The 17,549-nt window shown below is 41.2% G+C and overlaps 1 protein-coding gene across 1 annotated transcript in view; it reads left to right on the forward strand.

Moving 5' to 3' along the window:
• CEP112 (centrosomal protein 112) overlaps positions 1 to 17,549 on the forward strand; it is a gene marked incomplete at both ends in the record, with an annotated part of 145,394 nt that overhangs the window by 54,105 nt on the left and 73,740 nt on the right. Inside the window, one exon of the mRNA XM_079544254.1 lies at positions 7,720 to 7,902. Within this exon, the coding sequence (XP_079400380.1) occupies positions 7,720 to 7,902 (183 nt within the window). The remainder of the gene's footprint in view (positions 1 to 7,719; positions 7,903 to 17,549) is intronic.

Consider the following 17,549-nt stretch of genomic DNA (forward strand, 5'->3'; position numbering starts at 1 on the left):
GGAAAAAGGTCCAACGAAATGATGGACGTTAACATTTTTTTCAACTTTTCCAGTTTCCTTTTGAATCTTTGCTTTTTTAGAAGAAGAAATGAGGGGATCTTGCAGCATTTTGTTTCAGCTGTCACGTGTCGGTACTGCGTTCCAGCTTCATCTGATTCAGCGCCACTCTTTTGAAGTATCCACTGAGAACGCTCTTAGAGAGAAGCTGGTGGGTTTTTTCTTTAAATATACTTTAGCTCAACTTTGTTCTACTTGCAGCTGTTAGATTTGAAAGTATATTTTGAAGGGAAAAAAAATAACTCCAACAGTACCACAGTTCCTATCTGCTGGGAGCAGCTGCTTGCGGCACTTCAAAGCCAGTGGACACCACAGTGAAGGCCTCAGCCTTTCCTGCCTTTGAAATGGTTGCAGTATCTATAGTCAGGCTTTATGGCACCATCAGCACAGGAAAAAAGGTTGTCTGGTTGTTTGGTTTTTTGCAAACCCCCCACCCTTTTTTTCTTTTTTTCTTTTCTGCTTTCTAATGACATTCTCAGCTTAGCTCAAAATACCTGGGAAGAGTTTCTGCTGCGATCACTTTCTGTTAGTTTAAATGTCTGAAAATAAAGTCTGCAACCAAATCTGGCTGTAACAGATTTTAGGCAGGAAATGTTGCTGCAAAGTAATGCATATGGTTCTTCCCTGCGTGCAACATGCTGCAGCTCTCAGAGCAAGGTGTGATTGCACAGCAGAGCACTCGTGATGGAGCACAGCTTTGAGCGAGGACACTTCCCAGTGCAGTGAAGCACTTACTTTTGTTTCAAGCAGACCTTAATAAATTTTCATGAATTGAACCCTTTCAGTGGCTTTTGGAGATGCTCTTTTAAATGCTATTTGTTTGCATTTGTCTTTTAAAAAAATAATTGTGTAATAGATCACTCCAATCGCAGTTACATCCATTTATGAGGTGTTGCTGAAGGGCTACAACTGAGAGATTGTGTAAAAGTTGACATATGAGGCTAGTGAGACAGCTGAAGTCTGTGGTGTTTCTTATTCCTAGCAGAGAACACGGAATGAAAAAGCTGCTGAATTGCTGTAGGAGGATGGTGCTCCTTGCTGAGCTGTGGATGTTCTCTGAGAGTGGGTGCCAACCTGGATTTCTAAATAAGCTTTTCTCTGGGCTTTTTTTCTTTGTGTTTATTTCATTTTAAAATAATAATTATTCATCCTTCTATGACAAAGTGGAAAGCTAGGAAAAGTATTACGTGGTAGCTGAAGAATCTCCTTGTATCTCAGGAAATCCTTTCTTGAGGCATTTATTGTTGAGTGCTGACTTCTGTAAAACTTGTGAAGGAATAATTAGAGCAGGCTTCTTGCTCTGTTTAGCCAAACAGTAGAGGCAGAGCACCTTCAGAGATGTTTTACTGGGTGTTTTACAAAATCTCTTTGAAATTATGGTAAAGATGAGAGAACTAGTTTAGGCTTTTAAGTCTAGAGCAAGACAAAGGTGTGGTTGAGCTTGGATGTACCTTTTATATAAAAGGAGAGCTAAAGAAATGCAGAATCAGCTGGTTAACAGTGGAAAAAAGCATGACTGTAGTCTTACCTGCCAGCAGCAAGGGCGAGAATTAGAGGTAGAGATGAAGTTGTTCTTGTTAGAGCAGTGTGCTGGAGCAGAGGAAAATATTATGTGAAGAGGAAGAATATTCTTAATGGCTTTTTTAATATAACTTCCCAGTGAATGCAATGTGAAGAAAAGAGCACAGCTTCCTCAGAGGTAAAATACGACGTTTTGTAATCATGGTCATTGTTTTGTACATAGAGGCGTAGATTTAAAAACCAACGTCTTCCACAGCACTAGCAGTGCCATTTAATACTAAGGCTACAAGTGCAGGCTCACGCTCAGTTTCTTAAAAATATTCTAAAGCTTAATTGAGAATTAATGGTTTTGCATCTTCCCCTCCTGATCTTTAGCTGTTCAACTTTGTGCCAAAAGATTTTGCCAGTGTTTGGGTGATTAAAGCTGAGGTGACATTTTGCTTTTGCTGAAATTGTAGCAATACTCTCTTGAAATGCTGGAGGCCAGGAATTTTTCACCTGTATTTTTTTATATTTTAATTTTTCTCTGAAGATCGACTCAAGCATATTTAGGTAATAAACACTAATTCCCATTTACTGGAGTTTAGCTGCTAAATGTTTCAAAGAGTCTTACTGAGAATTTCCATGTCTTCTCTGCGAAACTGAACCAGAAGAGTTTGTGTATGGAGGAGGTGTTAAGGCTGACCTCCTGAGAGAAAGGGAAAATGCAGCTTAAATGAGGAATAGAGTAAAGCATGGGTGGGATTTGGGAAGCCATCCTGTTAGGAAAATAACTACTGGCTGCGAATCTGAGGTCTGAGGCTGTTCAGGCTGAGAAATGCAGATTAGACTTATGGATGTGGGCTGCTGGAGGGTCGTCACGTCTTCAGAACGGCTCCCAGCATCACCAATCATATGACAAGATATGATGACCATGTGTACACCTTGAACTCTGACTTCAGTCCCATGCTTAAGTCTTCGGGAGCACGCATTAATAGAGATAACAAGCTTAACGTTCAGCTTGCTTTGTCCCTGTGCCTCTTCACAGCTGAGAGTTCCTGCCACTGCACTTATGTCCCAGCTTTTCTTTGGCTGTTTTCTTCCTTTTTTATTTTTTTTCTAGCTTCTTTTTGACCAGCCTGTTATCCACTTGAATGAAGAAAACATTTGCAAAGACATGCTTTTGAAATATGTATTCCTCAAACAGTGAATGCCTGAATATTTTTAGTATGCTGGTTTGGCTGAAAGGACACCATCTTTGTAGAAGGCTTTGTTCTTCTCCTCTTTGTCTGTAGCCTAAGATAATTGAAATACAGCCTGTTCTTGCATGGAGGCCAAATGAGAATGCCAGTAGAGCCTCTAAATTTTTCATGTCATCAGCAACAAGCTGCATAAATTTAACAAATTAATCCAGGATGCATAAGTGTATCCTTTCAACCATCCTAACACGCAGATGAATGCCATTTGCTTGGAATATCTGAGGAATAGTTTCTTCAGTCATCAGCTTTTCACTTCATGCTGTAGCTAAAGCTCACAATCGGGAAAAGGATATGAATTTAACTTTCAAGTAAAAAGAGTGGGTGAAAATCTCATAGCTGTACCATTGCTGTTTACAGAGCCGTTTAATCAGATGGATGGGTATTTACACTGACTCCTTCAGGCATTTCACTTGTGTGTGATTCAGAGTTAAGAGCCTCAGCTCCCTGGATAGTCAACAGTCAGCTTTGGGAGGAGGGACATGAGGTCAGGATCATAAATTGATGCCTGCAGTAAATACAAGTCAGCCTGCGAGTGCTTGTGGAGTTGGCTGTCAGCATTTGAAGAAAGTCCTTGGATAAACAAAGACAACGTACAGTAAATTCTGCAGCAGAACCTGCTACAAACAGGCAGTTGCCATGACTCAAGGTGTATTACTTTGAAAGAAATGTTTCTATTTGCACACCTCATTGGCTTTCTTGAGGCAGACAAAGTGGGTACCTACTGATGTTTGTCAGTGTCACATGTGGTTTGTTCACAGGGATGCAACTTCAGTGCCATCATGCTGGCAATTTAAAAATAAATTTACTCATGGCGGGCTGATTGAGAAGATAAGAGGGTTGTGTGATGCTTTTGCTGCCTATGCTTAAAAAAATATTACTTCAGGAAGGTCTTTGTAAATGAAAGCTTACTGATCAGGTCTCGCCACCTACTGAGACCACTCAGGCATACTGCTGTGGAAAGGGTTAATAACACTGCAGTTTTGCTAACGACTCATTTACATCATTGAATTTCTCTCGGTTCTTAGTTTGCAAAGTAACAGGAAACACAGTTGCAACAATTAAATTATTGCAACTTGCAATGAAATAGAAAGTAAAGTATAATTGCCATGTGTGTGTGATGTACGTTGCCCAGAATGTGTTTGCTGCCTCACTGGTAACATACGGATCCGCACTGAGGTATTTTTCACTGCCCTCTGCTCATTACAGTCCTTCTATCTTTGGCATATTTTGTTTTCAAAATTATAGTGAAATCTCAAAAAAAAAAAAAAGTTTGCTTGTAAAATGCATTTAATTAATCTGCTGTGAAATAGTTCTAGTGTACTTCCTTGCTTTGCAGTAAAGATTCCTCTTTTCCACCCAAAGTTATGCTAAGCCAGAGCCCAGCATGATTAATACTCGTTCCTCAAGTCTGTTATATCAGATTACTTTAGAAGCAGTGTATGTGCAGGGATGGGTAATCCCCATATCCTCATGAAACACGCACATTTATGTGTAGGCTTAGGAGACAGAAAACGCTAGCTTTTACTACATTTGGTGTTTGGGGATAGATCGCATGTCGTGCGGTGCGCTGGTCAGAGGTTAGAGCTGGTTTTGAGCAGCGTAATTATAATGAAGACACCTGTTTTACCAGTGGAGGAATGGGAAATAAAATCCCCAGTAAAATGTTTGAAAATGTTCTTAAATTTTTATAAGATAAAATTGCTGTTAAATGGGAGTGCTGTGTGTGTGCTGAATGAATGAGCTTTAGTTCAGTTCTTTGGCATGACTTACATAATTTACCGGTGGCTTCTCAGGCCCTCAGAAATACAGTCATGCCAAAACAAGGCTAATAAAATCATCCTTCCATGCAAAACCATATTTTATGTAGGTGTTACTTATAATATTTCTGGAATTGTGGACATAAATTTACATGTATTTTCATACTTTGGTGTCAAATATTTATTGTAGCAGCTACATTTTTCAAAGAGGCTGTGAGCTAACTAATTTCCTTTCACTCCTTTGGGGACTGTAAAAAGATTTTCAAAGGCATACTTGTTCTTGAGAACAAGTTGAAATTGTTCTAAAATTGAAAAGCCTAAACTTGGTGGGTGATGCAGAAGCAAAAACTGTATAGTAGAAGCTCTTGTCTACATTAGGGACTTTAAAAACGCATTTGCTGACGTCGATTGTCTTACAAGTATGTGGTTTCTGAAAAAGTCTTGTGCAATTGTCAGACTATTTATTGTTGAGCTTTGTTCTTTGGGTGCACAAACTGACCTAGCCAAAACAGCAGCAGGGTTTTATGCTAGGACTTCATTGGTTTCTTCTGGAGTACCTCTGCAGTTAGGTGCACTTACACCTGCCTGGCACGGAGGCTGTTGCACTGTGAATATCACATTACTTTTGGCTGAGATGTGCAGCATCTCAACCTCTGTCTTACAGACACATTCCAGATATGAGTAGACATCTCAATATCATCTGGAGTGCTAAGCATCTAGGTTTAGGTGCAGAAAGACCTCAAAATGATGCAATTTTAAAAGGTGGTTTGTTGGTTTGTTATTCATAAATGTGTGTGCTGCCTCAAAGAAGAGTCAGAATACTTACTGACTTATGAAGACTTCATATAGTTTTCATGCAGCTTCCTGTGATGAAGAAGTCGGATTGTTGCTGTGAACCAGCATGGTCGTCTTTCTTTTCTTGGCAAGGGTTTTTTTTGGTGGTTCTTAAGGGAAAAGAAGGTTCAGTGAGTGTTCACCATCATAGTGAAACACTTCCTCGTTCACTTGCTGTTATTTATACAGGAAAGCACATTTTCTGCTCATGAGTGTGGGGGGATTGTTAAGATTTGTGAGGGAAGGTCAGTTTTGCAGGCACTGCCATGGGCAGTTGCACGCTCTGAGCAGGGAGGGCTTCTTCCACACTCTGCACTTGCTGATGACTGTTGGTAACCCCTCACCTTACGCTGCCGCCATTTCTGTTCCAACGTCGGACCACACACGCTCCCCTCTGTGGGCAGTAACGCTGCTCTTTTTCACTCCTTTTCCCCTTTTTAAATTCAGATGCTCTGCTACTTCAATATACGTGTTGAAAGTGGAGTGATTTCTAAGTGAAAGTGCTTAGTTTGATTGGGTAAACCCACCATGCACGCACAGAGCTGCAGCTGGTGGAGGAAGCAGATCTGCCCCAGCCTCCTTCCGGAACGTTCTCTTTTCTTCAACTGAAAAAGTAAAGATGAAAATAATGTACATTTCTCACAGCTTCTCACCCCAGACCTTACATGGCACAACCAGCTGAAAGTGTGGTCAACAAGGTAAAAAGAAAAAGCTCCAACAAAAAGACCTTTTTTGTTAGCATGGTCTCTTTTTAATCAGATCTGATGTCTGAAAGACTTGATTTTCAGGAACAGGATAAAGCCTTCATAGTTACTTGAAGGGGACAAGAATACTTTCGTTTAAATGTGCTGAGGGCACCAACAGCAGCTGAATGTAAACAGTTTTGTGCACAAACATGGGGCAAAAACCTGAGGTGCAGAGCTCAGCATGAGGCAGTGATGGGCAGACCATGGGGCGTCAGTAAATAACATGGAGATGTTAAACTGTGGAACATCACCTCTGTTCCCCTCATGCTGTTTTTGGGTGTATGTGCTGAGCCCACAACATTTTGCCTTCAAATGTTGCGCTGTTCCGATCCGCGGTTGGAGAGAAGTTGTTGCGTTTTGTTTCGCTTCAAATTTTATACAAAAGCCACAACCAGGGGCACCCGAAGGCACAGGCAGAGCACTGCTGGGGCCGCGGCCCGCGTGGAATTGCCTGCTGCAGCTTTAAGATAGGTGCCGGGCGCTGCGATGCCGGCTCCTCCCGACAGCTTCTGTTTGAAGCTGGATTCTCACGCTGCACATAACCCACCATCTTCTCCATCAGGGCGTTTTTCTTTTCTTTTTCTTTTTCTTTTTCTTTTTTTTTTTTTTTTTTTTCCCCCCTCTCCTCAAAATCCACCAAAACTGAAGAAAAATCCAAGTGACTGTTCTTAGCAGCTGTGTGGCCCGGAGTTCAGTGGGGAAGCGGCTTCCTGCCGTCCCTATTCATCACCTGCTTCAAAGGCCGCCTGGCTGCTCCAGTGTGCAGGCCAGGTAGGGTGCCATTGTGCGCAGGCGGGGAGGATTAGTATCAAAGCTGCGGCAACCAGGCCCTTGGTCTCGGGCTGCCATTCAGTCTAGCGGGGAGAGGCTGGGGCTGGCCAAGGTCACAGCAGCCAGTGTGGTGCGGACTGGGAAAGGATCCTGAGAATAGAGCGCTGCTTCTGAGACCCTGGTGCGGGCTTGCGGCACAGCAGGTGCCCTTCTGGAACACATACATCTGTTTATGTTGGGGTAGCGTGGCTGACAACGGGATAATAGAGCTTTGTTTTTTATAATTTTCTTTTTTCTGAAAACAAAACAAAACCTGTACGCACCACAACGTTGGATGTTGAAGGAAGAGCTTTCGCTCTGGAAAATCATCAAGAAATCCTTGAAAGATTTAATACTGGGGTGGGGGGGTTGCGTTTGTGTACTTGAGCAAAGGGGCGAGCAGGCTGGCTATTAACCATTTAGGATCCTCAGCCCCGCGGATGAGCAGCAGCAGGGTATGGGGGGACCGTTTGCGGAACGCGACAATGCAATTTTTTTTTTTTCCTTTAAACGCTCCGACATTTGTACCACCAAATTGGTTAAGGATGCGCTGGATTTGCTCGGTTGTCGCCATTGTTGGAATTGTCTGGAGGAATTCTGTCACGCTAACGGTGGCTTTTTAAAAGGTGAGGTAATAGTGACGTAAAAATAAAATCGCCAACTTGATGAAATTAAGGGGAAAATTAAGCTGTAGACGAGTTGTCATGACGACAAGGATGTTCTATTGATGAACTGTACTCCTCACTGTCCAATCAGATAGTGGAGCTGAAGCTGGAGCACGAACAGGAGAAGACGCACCTATTCCAGCAGCACAACGCAGAGAAGGACTGCCTGGTCCGACACCACGAACGGGAAATCGAGAAGCTGGAGAAGCAGAGTCGCGCTGCCATGGCAGAGCACGAGAGCAAAACTCAGGAATGCAGGAAGCGAGACGGGCAGGTAACGATCAATAACGTTTGAAAGGCGTACACTTATTAGAAAATGCTAATAATTGGGGTTTCCTGTTTTCCAGCATGGTTGGTGATGTACGCTGTGTGATCATTTGCGAAACTGGCACGTAAACGTGATTTTGTTTTTCTTTTCTTCCTTTTTTTTTTTTTTTTTCCGCTTCCCCCCTCCCTTCCCACTACTGAATAGGGCTTTAACTGCAAAAACCACAGGTAGCCAGATTAAAAATCCCATGGTGCGCTATAACTCGGCCTATTTATAATCTTGTCTCATTTTCTTTCATGATGGATTTGTTTAAGAAAAAAGGTATCTGTTCTTCTCCCCCTCAGCCCTCACATTCACCCCTCCTTTTCTCCTTCCTGGGCAAATCCATATGAATTATGTCTACTTCATTTGTATGCTTTTTTTTTGTTTTAAATCTCTGCAGGTAACTCACAGATGGCTTTATTTCATTTTTGTCCTTATCTTATTGTTTCAATTTTGCATTCTAGATTTGTATTGTGTGTTTGGCTACGTATGTCAGATATTTGATCAGACAATGTGCCTTTTGGGTTGCTTACCATCACGTTTATTTTCCTACGCACGCATGCACCCCTCCCATCCTCCATCTCTGTGGTCACTGTTGGAAGCCATTTGGCAGAATAACCCCCAGCTGGGGTAGCATTTGACTCTTCAAACTTCTGGATGAAATGTGCACTGTCAGCATGGAAAATGATCTTTATTAGTTTTCAGTTAAAAAAAAAAAAATCTTACTGCATTTTTTCGATATATTTTTCGGTAAGGATGGCATGGTGTCAAAGAGCCTGTATGAAAAAGGCCTAAAATGGCAACATTAAAAAATTTAAGATGGTTTCATAGTTTGAAGAGTATTCAGAAAATAGTCTTTACTAATCAGCATTAGAATCGCTTATCACGTGTGGAATATTTTATACTAAAACTGGACATTTTCGTAAGGCATCCTTAACGACATGCTTTTCGCGCACTGCTGCCTTCTCTATGAGATGTACGACTGACATTGAGGAATTTTCGTTTTAATTTCCTGTAGACTGGTAGGCTGTGTCTTTTACTGAAAACTAACCTGGCAAAGCAAAATCGAATATTTAATTTTTTTAACAAATTTTTTGGGTTACCCTTGGACGATTCAGACTATCGAAATCTGCCTTAAGCCTGTTGGAAAAGAAGTCGCGTGCTGGAGGAGGACAGGGGATACATTGCAGAGCCAGGGGTTATTTCTCTGCTTCCACCATTACGGATTTCCAAGGAAAATAAGAATTTTGTGGGAACGCTTGGGAAGAGGTTATTCAGATGGCTTCTGAAAAATTAAACCATGTCCCCGATTCCCCACTTCTACTGTGAGAGCGAACAAAGGCGTAAAGAGCTAAAGGGGCTGGTTTCTATTTGGATTTTTTTCTTTGGCCTAAGATAGATACGTCTCGACTATATAGCTATTTGCGAGAGCCCTTGCAGAGTTGTATCTTACCTATTCGCCTCGTGTCATTTGTGTACCAAGGCAGAGCTGTATATCCTGGGTTAAAAAATGGTTTGAGTTCTGTCTACGTGACCACGTTTGTTACAACTGTTCTCTATAACGTCGAGCACAAGCGCAAAGGGACTGTCTTAAGCAAATTCAGAGAATCTGGGAGGCATCTTGTAAGTATATCTCTATTTAGTTCTGTTGTGGGTTGTTTCTGTTAAAGACTGGAGCCCAAAGTTTGGTTGTGCATTCTGTTTGCAACGGGATATAGGACGCTACTACAGGCGCTGCATAAAGAACTTGGAATCATGGCAGCTATTATGAAAATCGGAACAATCTGAATAGCAAGAAACTTTGGCCTTTTCTTTGTAGTTTGAATGGCCGCGTACAGTCGTTTGGGCATCGCTGCCCTGAGAATGACATGTAAATCAGGGGAAAAAATGTCATTGCCTTTGACTAGAAGAGCTGCTGTTTATTTAAATTCCAATAAGTATCTATCTGCTTTCAAGGACGCATCGTTTTTCTGTTTCTGTTCCTTCATCTGGTCTTTGTGTTAGAATTCACTTTTGTCTTTGCAGAGAGCTTAACAGACAATACGGGTGTCTTTTATGGAATTACAGAATGTATTTTTAATTAAAAAGGGAAAAAAAAGGAAGCTACCAAAATGCATAATCATCTAACGAGACTAATGACCAATGTCCATTGTGAAACATTTGATGGTCTCTTAACAAAGATATCACAGCGATCTAATGCATCTGTGTAGTCAGGGCTTTATATAAAAATAAGATCGATACAAAAATTGTTAAAATTGAATCACGTTTGACAGCAGTGATCGTAGGAATTCTCTGTATTACAGCGATGGTGCTCTGAGACAAGAGAAGAGGCCATTTTGCCTTGCTGAATGAAAAGTGGATTTGCTGGGTATTTAAAAAAAAAAAAGTAGTAATTAGTGTTAATCACTTTCTGAGAACCTTGGTTTGAAGGACCGATGGGTTCAGTATTCGGGGAGCGATTTGAGAGCACCTTTATTAAAGATATTCACTTCTGTTTTTTCTAAAACCTTCCCCAATGAAAGTAGCAAATGTTTAAAGCACGCATTTTATACTGCATTACTAGAATCAGATACGAATGAGTACTGCAGAACAATTCATTGCACCGCTGCTGAAAGGATCCACATCTCTTTCACATGGGTCCTTAGCTGCTGTAAGAGCCAATAGACAAAACTGTTCCATTTTATTCAGATATATATACTTTTATTAATGTTTCACTCAAAACCAAAATATGAAAAATAAAGATTTTAATGAGTTGCCAGGTATTGTTTCGTATAACATTATGTTACTGTTTCTTTGATTAACAATTTAAGTATGTTTTCAGGAAAGGAATGTGATTTAAGCAGATCACCTTTTGTATTCCTGATGAATTTCAGGATAACAGCTGCATTCCACTTCAGCTCCTGCATTTATCTATTTCTAGGAGGCTTACTTTGATTTTTTTCACCTGGGGTTGTAATGCTCAGGGAGGAGTAAATTGACATGTAGGTCAGTAAAAGTCAGAGCAGTACAAAGGCTTTTATATCATGCTGTGTTCTCGTAGTAGTTTAAATCCTATGTGTTTCCTATGAGCTGCCGTAATATTGTTTAAGTAATAGTTAATGACAAAGGAATTTAGTTTGGTAAAAAGTCAGTTTTAAATCACTGCTTGTGTTTAATTCAGATTTGGGATGTGAGCAGGATTTTCTTTAAGAACATTTTGAAGCAATAGTGTGGTCATTCATTCCTCACTTTCCTCCATAATTTTCATGCATTCATTATTTTGCTAACAGGGGAACTCCCTGGATGAGAGTGCACTTTCTTTGTTTTAATGAAAACAACCTTGCTACTGAATCAGAGGTTTTTGGAAGCAAGGCTTTGACTACAGAGAATAGAAGATGTTTTTTCTACTGTGAAATAAGATAGCAAGGTTAGGAAATCTTAACAACCGATGCCAGCTGTGCCAGCTGTGCCCTTGGACTTCCCCTTTATCCTGTGGCTGTCATTCTCTCACCAGCATCTGACACGTGTCCTGAACCAGCTCGAAGATTTTCATGTTCCAGCTGCTGTACAGAGTTGGATCACTTTCATGCTTGTTCTCTCACCGTTGACCTTTGGGCAAGAAGGAAAAAAGTACCTCTATAACTTGAAATACAGCGCTCTGCACTAAAGCAAGACGGGAAAGAAGTTCCTTGAAACCAAATTCTTCCTCTACGTCCTGTTGCACAATAATTACCAAATCCACTTTTTTATCCATTCATAACTGGGTCAAGAGTAACTTGAACACCGAGGCATGCTTTGTTGCTTTCTGTCACTGATGTCACAGCATTTAATTTTAATATATACTGTTTATTATCTCAAAAACTTGGCTGCTTTGAGAGAATGTCAGTGGTGTTTGGGGGTGTCTTAGGACTCTCAATAATCCAGTGCCAGCTGGGAGAGAAAACCTCTGGCAGTTCTAAACTTGTTCAAATACACATACTACAAATAGAAGTCCAATTTTATATTTATTTTTATAAGTATATGATATATAAACAAGGAATGGGCTGGAGGTGATGAGAAGAGTTGAGAAGACATTTTTCTGTCTGAAGTATCTGTTTCCTTCTTCCTCTATTGCATTTTGCTCTTCATGTTCTCCTCTTGGCCTCCACCAGCCTGCTTCCGTTCACCCTCTTGCAGACCTGCAGTTCCTTTGCAGACCTGCTGCACAGGACATCCTTCCACTTTTCCTCTGGCAATCTGCTTTGAAAATTCACTCTTGCACTTGTATGCTGTGATCCTTCTGCAGCTGTTTTCTCTGAATTAGTTCTGAGCTCTGTGAGCCTGTTGGGTTCAATAGTACACAAATAAAAAGGCAACAATCATTGTTTTCCTTGAAGCAAATTGTTGGTGTGCTTACGGATAGTTAGTGCATCAAGCAGAGGGGAAAGAAGAGACTTATCCTGTCTCCTCCATATGTATGTTGACTAAATATATGTAATAGTGTGTATGTCTATATGTATAGTCAGCATATATATCTATGTGCTCCACGTGTACTGGTGTGCTTATTGGATAAAGAGCTTGATCAACTGTTGATAGCTATTTAATAATAACTCAGCCAAATGTGTGCACAACTTCTGTCTGTGCTGTAAGAGGAACTTTTCATTGCTGTATTAATACAGAAATAATCCAGCAGCATTTGTTTCACAATAGAAGACTTTCTTAAACCTTGATCTGTGAGAACCTACCCTAAATCTCTGATCAGCTTGGTTTTACTTTGGTAGTTATTCTCATATCTCCAAGCATCGGTTTCCACCCAGATGCTCTTCCAGTATCAGTGGAAGCATTTTATTTGATTGTGTCTGGAAGGAACAGATAAATGTACTCTGTGAAACTTTCAGATGTTGATGGTGCTACTGAAGTCACTTCCGTATATAACTTTAAGTAAATAAATTCTATGACTCATTTTTTCTTTGACGACTTTTCTTCTCACAATAGAAGATGTCTTTGGCATGAGAAGAAATGCACTGCTTGCTATGCAAGCTTTCTCTACAAACAATCTAAATCATGGAGTCGCAATCTAAATATTTGTTTGTTTTATTTTGCTTGGAGAGTAGCTTTTGGGCTGACAGTCAGAGTTCTGCAGACAGACAGCAGTTCCCTTTGAACCTTTCTTAAACAAAGGCTTTTAGCTTTATTGCAGCATGTTTAATTTCCCACCGCTCAAAGCAAAGTAATGAACACGACTGTTGATGTAAAACATTAGAAGTACCAAATATTTGTTACAGCCCTTGCATGATTTCTCTTGGTTGTTTTTCATTGCAGGCTGAGTCAGGATGGGGATGGATCCCACTGATGAGGGGTACATCCTAAAAATCATGCATCTGATGAGGGGTCCTGTAGGGACACTCAAACAGGGCTTCAAACCAGTCAGCCAGGAGCTCAGTGAGGTGGCCAAACCCATCATTTCATGGAGAAATACTGAAATACTACCCCAAATTGGGCTCTAGCAAGCAATGTAACTGGTTGTAGCTCTACTTGAGCAAATGTAGAGGGGTGTGAGAAGAATGCAGGCTGCAGTGCAGACATTCAGTGAAATTAAAGGGAAAAATAACGCTCTGCTCTAAAAGCCAGAAGCACGCATCTCAGGCTGGTGAATCCCTCCACCAAGCACCTCCATCGAGGGGAGGGCCTCAGCCTCCTGTGTATCTTCCCTTTCTCTGCTGTGATAAGTCTGTCTCGCCACCTTTGTTGTTTTGTGTCAAGTGCTCAGCTCCTGATCCCCACTTGGAAGCTGCTGCTCCTGTTTGAGATGTCTTTCAACACAAGGCTGTTGAACAGCCTATGAACATCTGCCACTTCCTCGCTTAATGGAACCATTGAAGTGTTCTTGTACTGGAGGGGTGATCATCTGTGATCTCTTCTACGTTTTTGCTTGACTTTCACTTTTTACAGCATGATTGGAATTAGACAGCAAGCAGTTCAGTGCAGGTGTGACTTTTCTTGCTCCTGTATTCTTTTGTACTTGAGAATGTTCCGCATCTGAAATATTTAATGAAGCCATACATAATGGTGCATAAATTGCTGTTTGCTGATCAAATATGCTAAGTTAGCTTAGGACAGAACTGACATTTTGTGCTGTCTACAGTGCGTGTAAAAGAGGAAGCAGTTGCCATAGAAACTGGCTCATCACTTAGCACTAAATCTGATTCTGAGATGGAGCTCTCAGCAAAACGGACTTTGTATAATGTAAGATGGAATATGTGGTAGTTCTTACACTGTTATGAACATTTTATATTGTTAGGGCTTTTGATTTTAAATATAGGCATCTGCAAAGATGGTGTATGCAGTGTCACTGCAGAGGGGGCAGGGTTCGTATCATAGGCAGTATTCTGTTTTATGCCAGTACATGCTGTTTACTGAAAAGTGATTACTTCCTAAAGAGAAGTTAAATAGAATAATTTCTCTGAGGGTAGAAAAAACCCAAACGAGCAGAGGGTAGTTTTGCCCATCAGCTGAGCAAAGGATGTCTATGCATGGCAGTTTTTAGCAAATACACTGGGCGTGGCTTTGCATGCATTGGTGTGAAATGATGTTTAAAATTATATGAAGGAATATTAAAGTGATAGATGAATGAATCCTTTCCTTTATGTCCAATTAAATTTCTATTGCTTAGATCTGTAGCTGCTTGTCCTCCCAGTGCTCTCTTCAGGAGGTGCTTGCTCCTGCCTTCTCCATGGTTCCTCCATGCATTCCGCTAAGGACAGAAGCTCCACTCAGCCCTCTGCTCCCCAGGCTGAACAAACCCAGTGCTGGGCTGCAGGAGATGGCAGCCCTGCTCTGTAGCACGCTGACCGTTTCTCCCAGTGCGGCATCCGACGTGTTCCTCAGGTCTCTTGGTGTCCTAGCATCCATGTCACCGATAGGGATGTTAAGCTGCAGCAGCCCTGTGTTGCACTTTTGAGAAGTGCTCCTTCTAAATGGTTGCCTTGACTCCTGTGCCTCATACACAGCAGTCCAGGAGCTCACCGCTCACACTGCAGTCCACCCATCCTGTCTCTTCAGTTTGACTATGCAGATCCTGTAAATGTCTGAGTCAAAAGCCTCGCTAAAGCCAAGATAAAAAGACACTGGCAGCTCTCCCCTTACCACTGTCATTTCATTTAGAGGACAGGCAGTTTGGCCAAGCACAATTTGCTCTTGCTTGTGTTGCTGTCAGCTGTTCTCTGTGACCTTTTTATTCATCATGTGCCTGGAAATGAATTTCTTGAGATGTTGCTCCATTTGTTTTCTGGGGATGGAGGGCAGGATGTCCTGTGTGTGACTACCAACTGAGGTGCTAAGTCTTGTAAATCAAGCAGTTTAATTTATTACAGCTTACTTTTTCTCTTGTCTGTTATTCTGGAGAAAGATTAGCCAAAATCAATTTTGTATCCCTTCCTTAGGTCAGCAGATGAATTCATCCACTAATTCCATTCACTCACTGCCACCACAACTCAAATTTTGAACAGTAGTCCAGCCATTACACGATTTATCTGATAGGGGAGATTTTACGATCCGTTCAGTTCCTCATTTCAATGGTATTATAAATACCAAATAAAAGACTGAAACACCAGACGAGAAATTATGACTATCAGTAGTTTGGAATGTTAACATCACTTGTTTTGGTAGTATTGCTGGTCTTCAAACAATAAGATCCATATGGATGCTAATTTTCCCAATTTTGTGCAATGAACGCAGCCTCTTTATGGTTTAAGTAATGATATTACTCAATACCACTGCAGGATCCAATAGACTCATGATGAGGTAATAAATAGCCATTTTGGACATCTGATTATTTGTATTCTTCTTTTATGTGGTTTGTGATGGGGGAAGGAGAAATCACGAAGCCAGTGGAAAGCTTTGCCCTCTCCTGTAGCTGACACGCTTTGGCTGAAGATGTGTCAGTTGAGAAATACGAGAGCATCCGTACAGCTCCACACACACCCACATTAAAGTATCGCAGAGGAACCTTCAAGTGGAAAACCAGTAACAAATTGCAGCTGAGCTGCTTGTGGCAAACTGCCCTGACCTGGGAGCCCACCATCGATCCGCTCTCCTTCAGTCAGGGGGAAAACAGAAGACACCTCTGCTTTTCCTCTGTTTCATAGGCAGGAGCTTTGCGGTGAGGGGAAAGAAACCCATCGCGGGTTATCTTTGTATCTGCAGATGGTGTTACTGGCATAGACACCAGGCTGAGTACTTCACTGTTAATCAACTTTGCAGCTGTGTCTGTAGCAACTTCTGTCTCAGTTTCAGCCTCAGATGTTAGGAATTTGCTAAGCCGGCTGCTGAGCATCAGCCCCTCCGTAACCCAGCTTGGGGACATGGCTGCCCTCCTCTGTTGAGCAGGGCTCTGCTCAGAGCTCGTTTTGATCCCAGAGCCAGGCCAGCTGTATTCTGCATTGTTCCATGTTTCCCAGCCTGTTGTTGCTGCCATTTTGTGGTTCTGATTTTCCCCCACGGCCAGGTAAGAGCTGCATTTGAAGTTCTGCGTTGGGGAAGTTCCAGGTAGAGAATTCTGCCTGTCTCCTTGGCTCTAGGTTCTAGACGTGTACTAGGCATGTGTGTTCAAACTTACAGAACTGTGTGTGCCTTCTTTAAAGGAGCATGTTAAAAATTGCATGATTTTAAAATACAGTGAGTGTTTTCAATGTGAAGTCAGACAGCAGAGCTGCTCTTTGGCCCAGTCACCTTTGAAGACATGACTGTCATCCCACTTTAATAAATAGCACTTCTTTATTTGGAAAGAGCGGCACGGATTCTGACAGTGATTTAAGGTCTCTGTGTTGATTTCATGAGAGAAAATATTTTTCTCAGTATGACTTTAAAGTAGACTTTTTTCTCCCAATTACTCCACATGTTGGCAGCAAATTAGCTTTGAGGGAATATTGTGCAGATCATCATTCTCTGATGTACTGGGGAGTAATTTTGGATCTTTTAGCTCAATGAGACCAATGACTGACATTGTTCACGTCTTCGGTTTCTGAAGATTTGAAAGACTTTCTTTTGACAAGGAAGGTGATACGGAGAAAAAAAATAGAGCCAAAGTACAAGGAATGATTGGCAAAGTGGTGATATCATCAAGTGTTCAAAGCCTTCGCAAATTGAAGCTTATTACACTGACATTTTGTCTTCTATTCAGCACTAATTGGAATCAGCCTGGGTGCATGATGTGGAAGGTACTTAATACCTTGGTGTTTATCATGACAAAATGACAGAAATCGATGTCAAGGATGCCGTAGATTTCTGTTTAATGGAGAAAACAATATATTTCAAATTGAAATTACTTGTCTCATATTTGCGTGCATGAAAGTCATCCTGAAATACTGCAAACTTGGCCCCTCAAATATTGGCTTGGTGGCAAATATTCCATTTTAAGTTTTTAAAGTTGTTTTCCAGAGTTGATAAAAACTGCAATGATGTAGTTTTAAAAAAAGAAAAAAAGAAAAGAAAAGAAACAAAGAAGAGAAAAGAAAAGAAAAAACAAGCCAAAAAACCCCTGACACAGTGCTTTTACTTGAAACAGATCTGAAAATTCCAGGAAGAGTGAGCTACAGCCTTTTGTATGGGTGATAGAATTCTTCTAAAGTTGTCTCTGACAGCTTGAATTCTTT

Source organism: Tetrao urogallus, assembly GCF_951394365.1.
Source record: "Tetrao urogallus genome assembly, chromosome: 18".
Taxonomy (NCBI): domain Eukaryota; kingdom Metazoa; phylum Chordata; class Aves; order Galliformes; family Phasianidae; genus Tetrao; species Tetrao urogallus.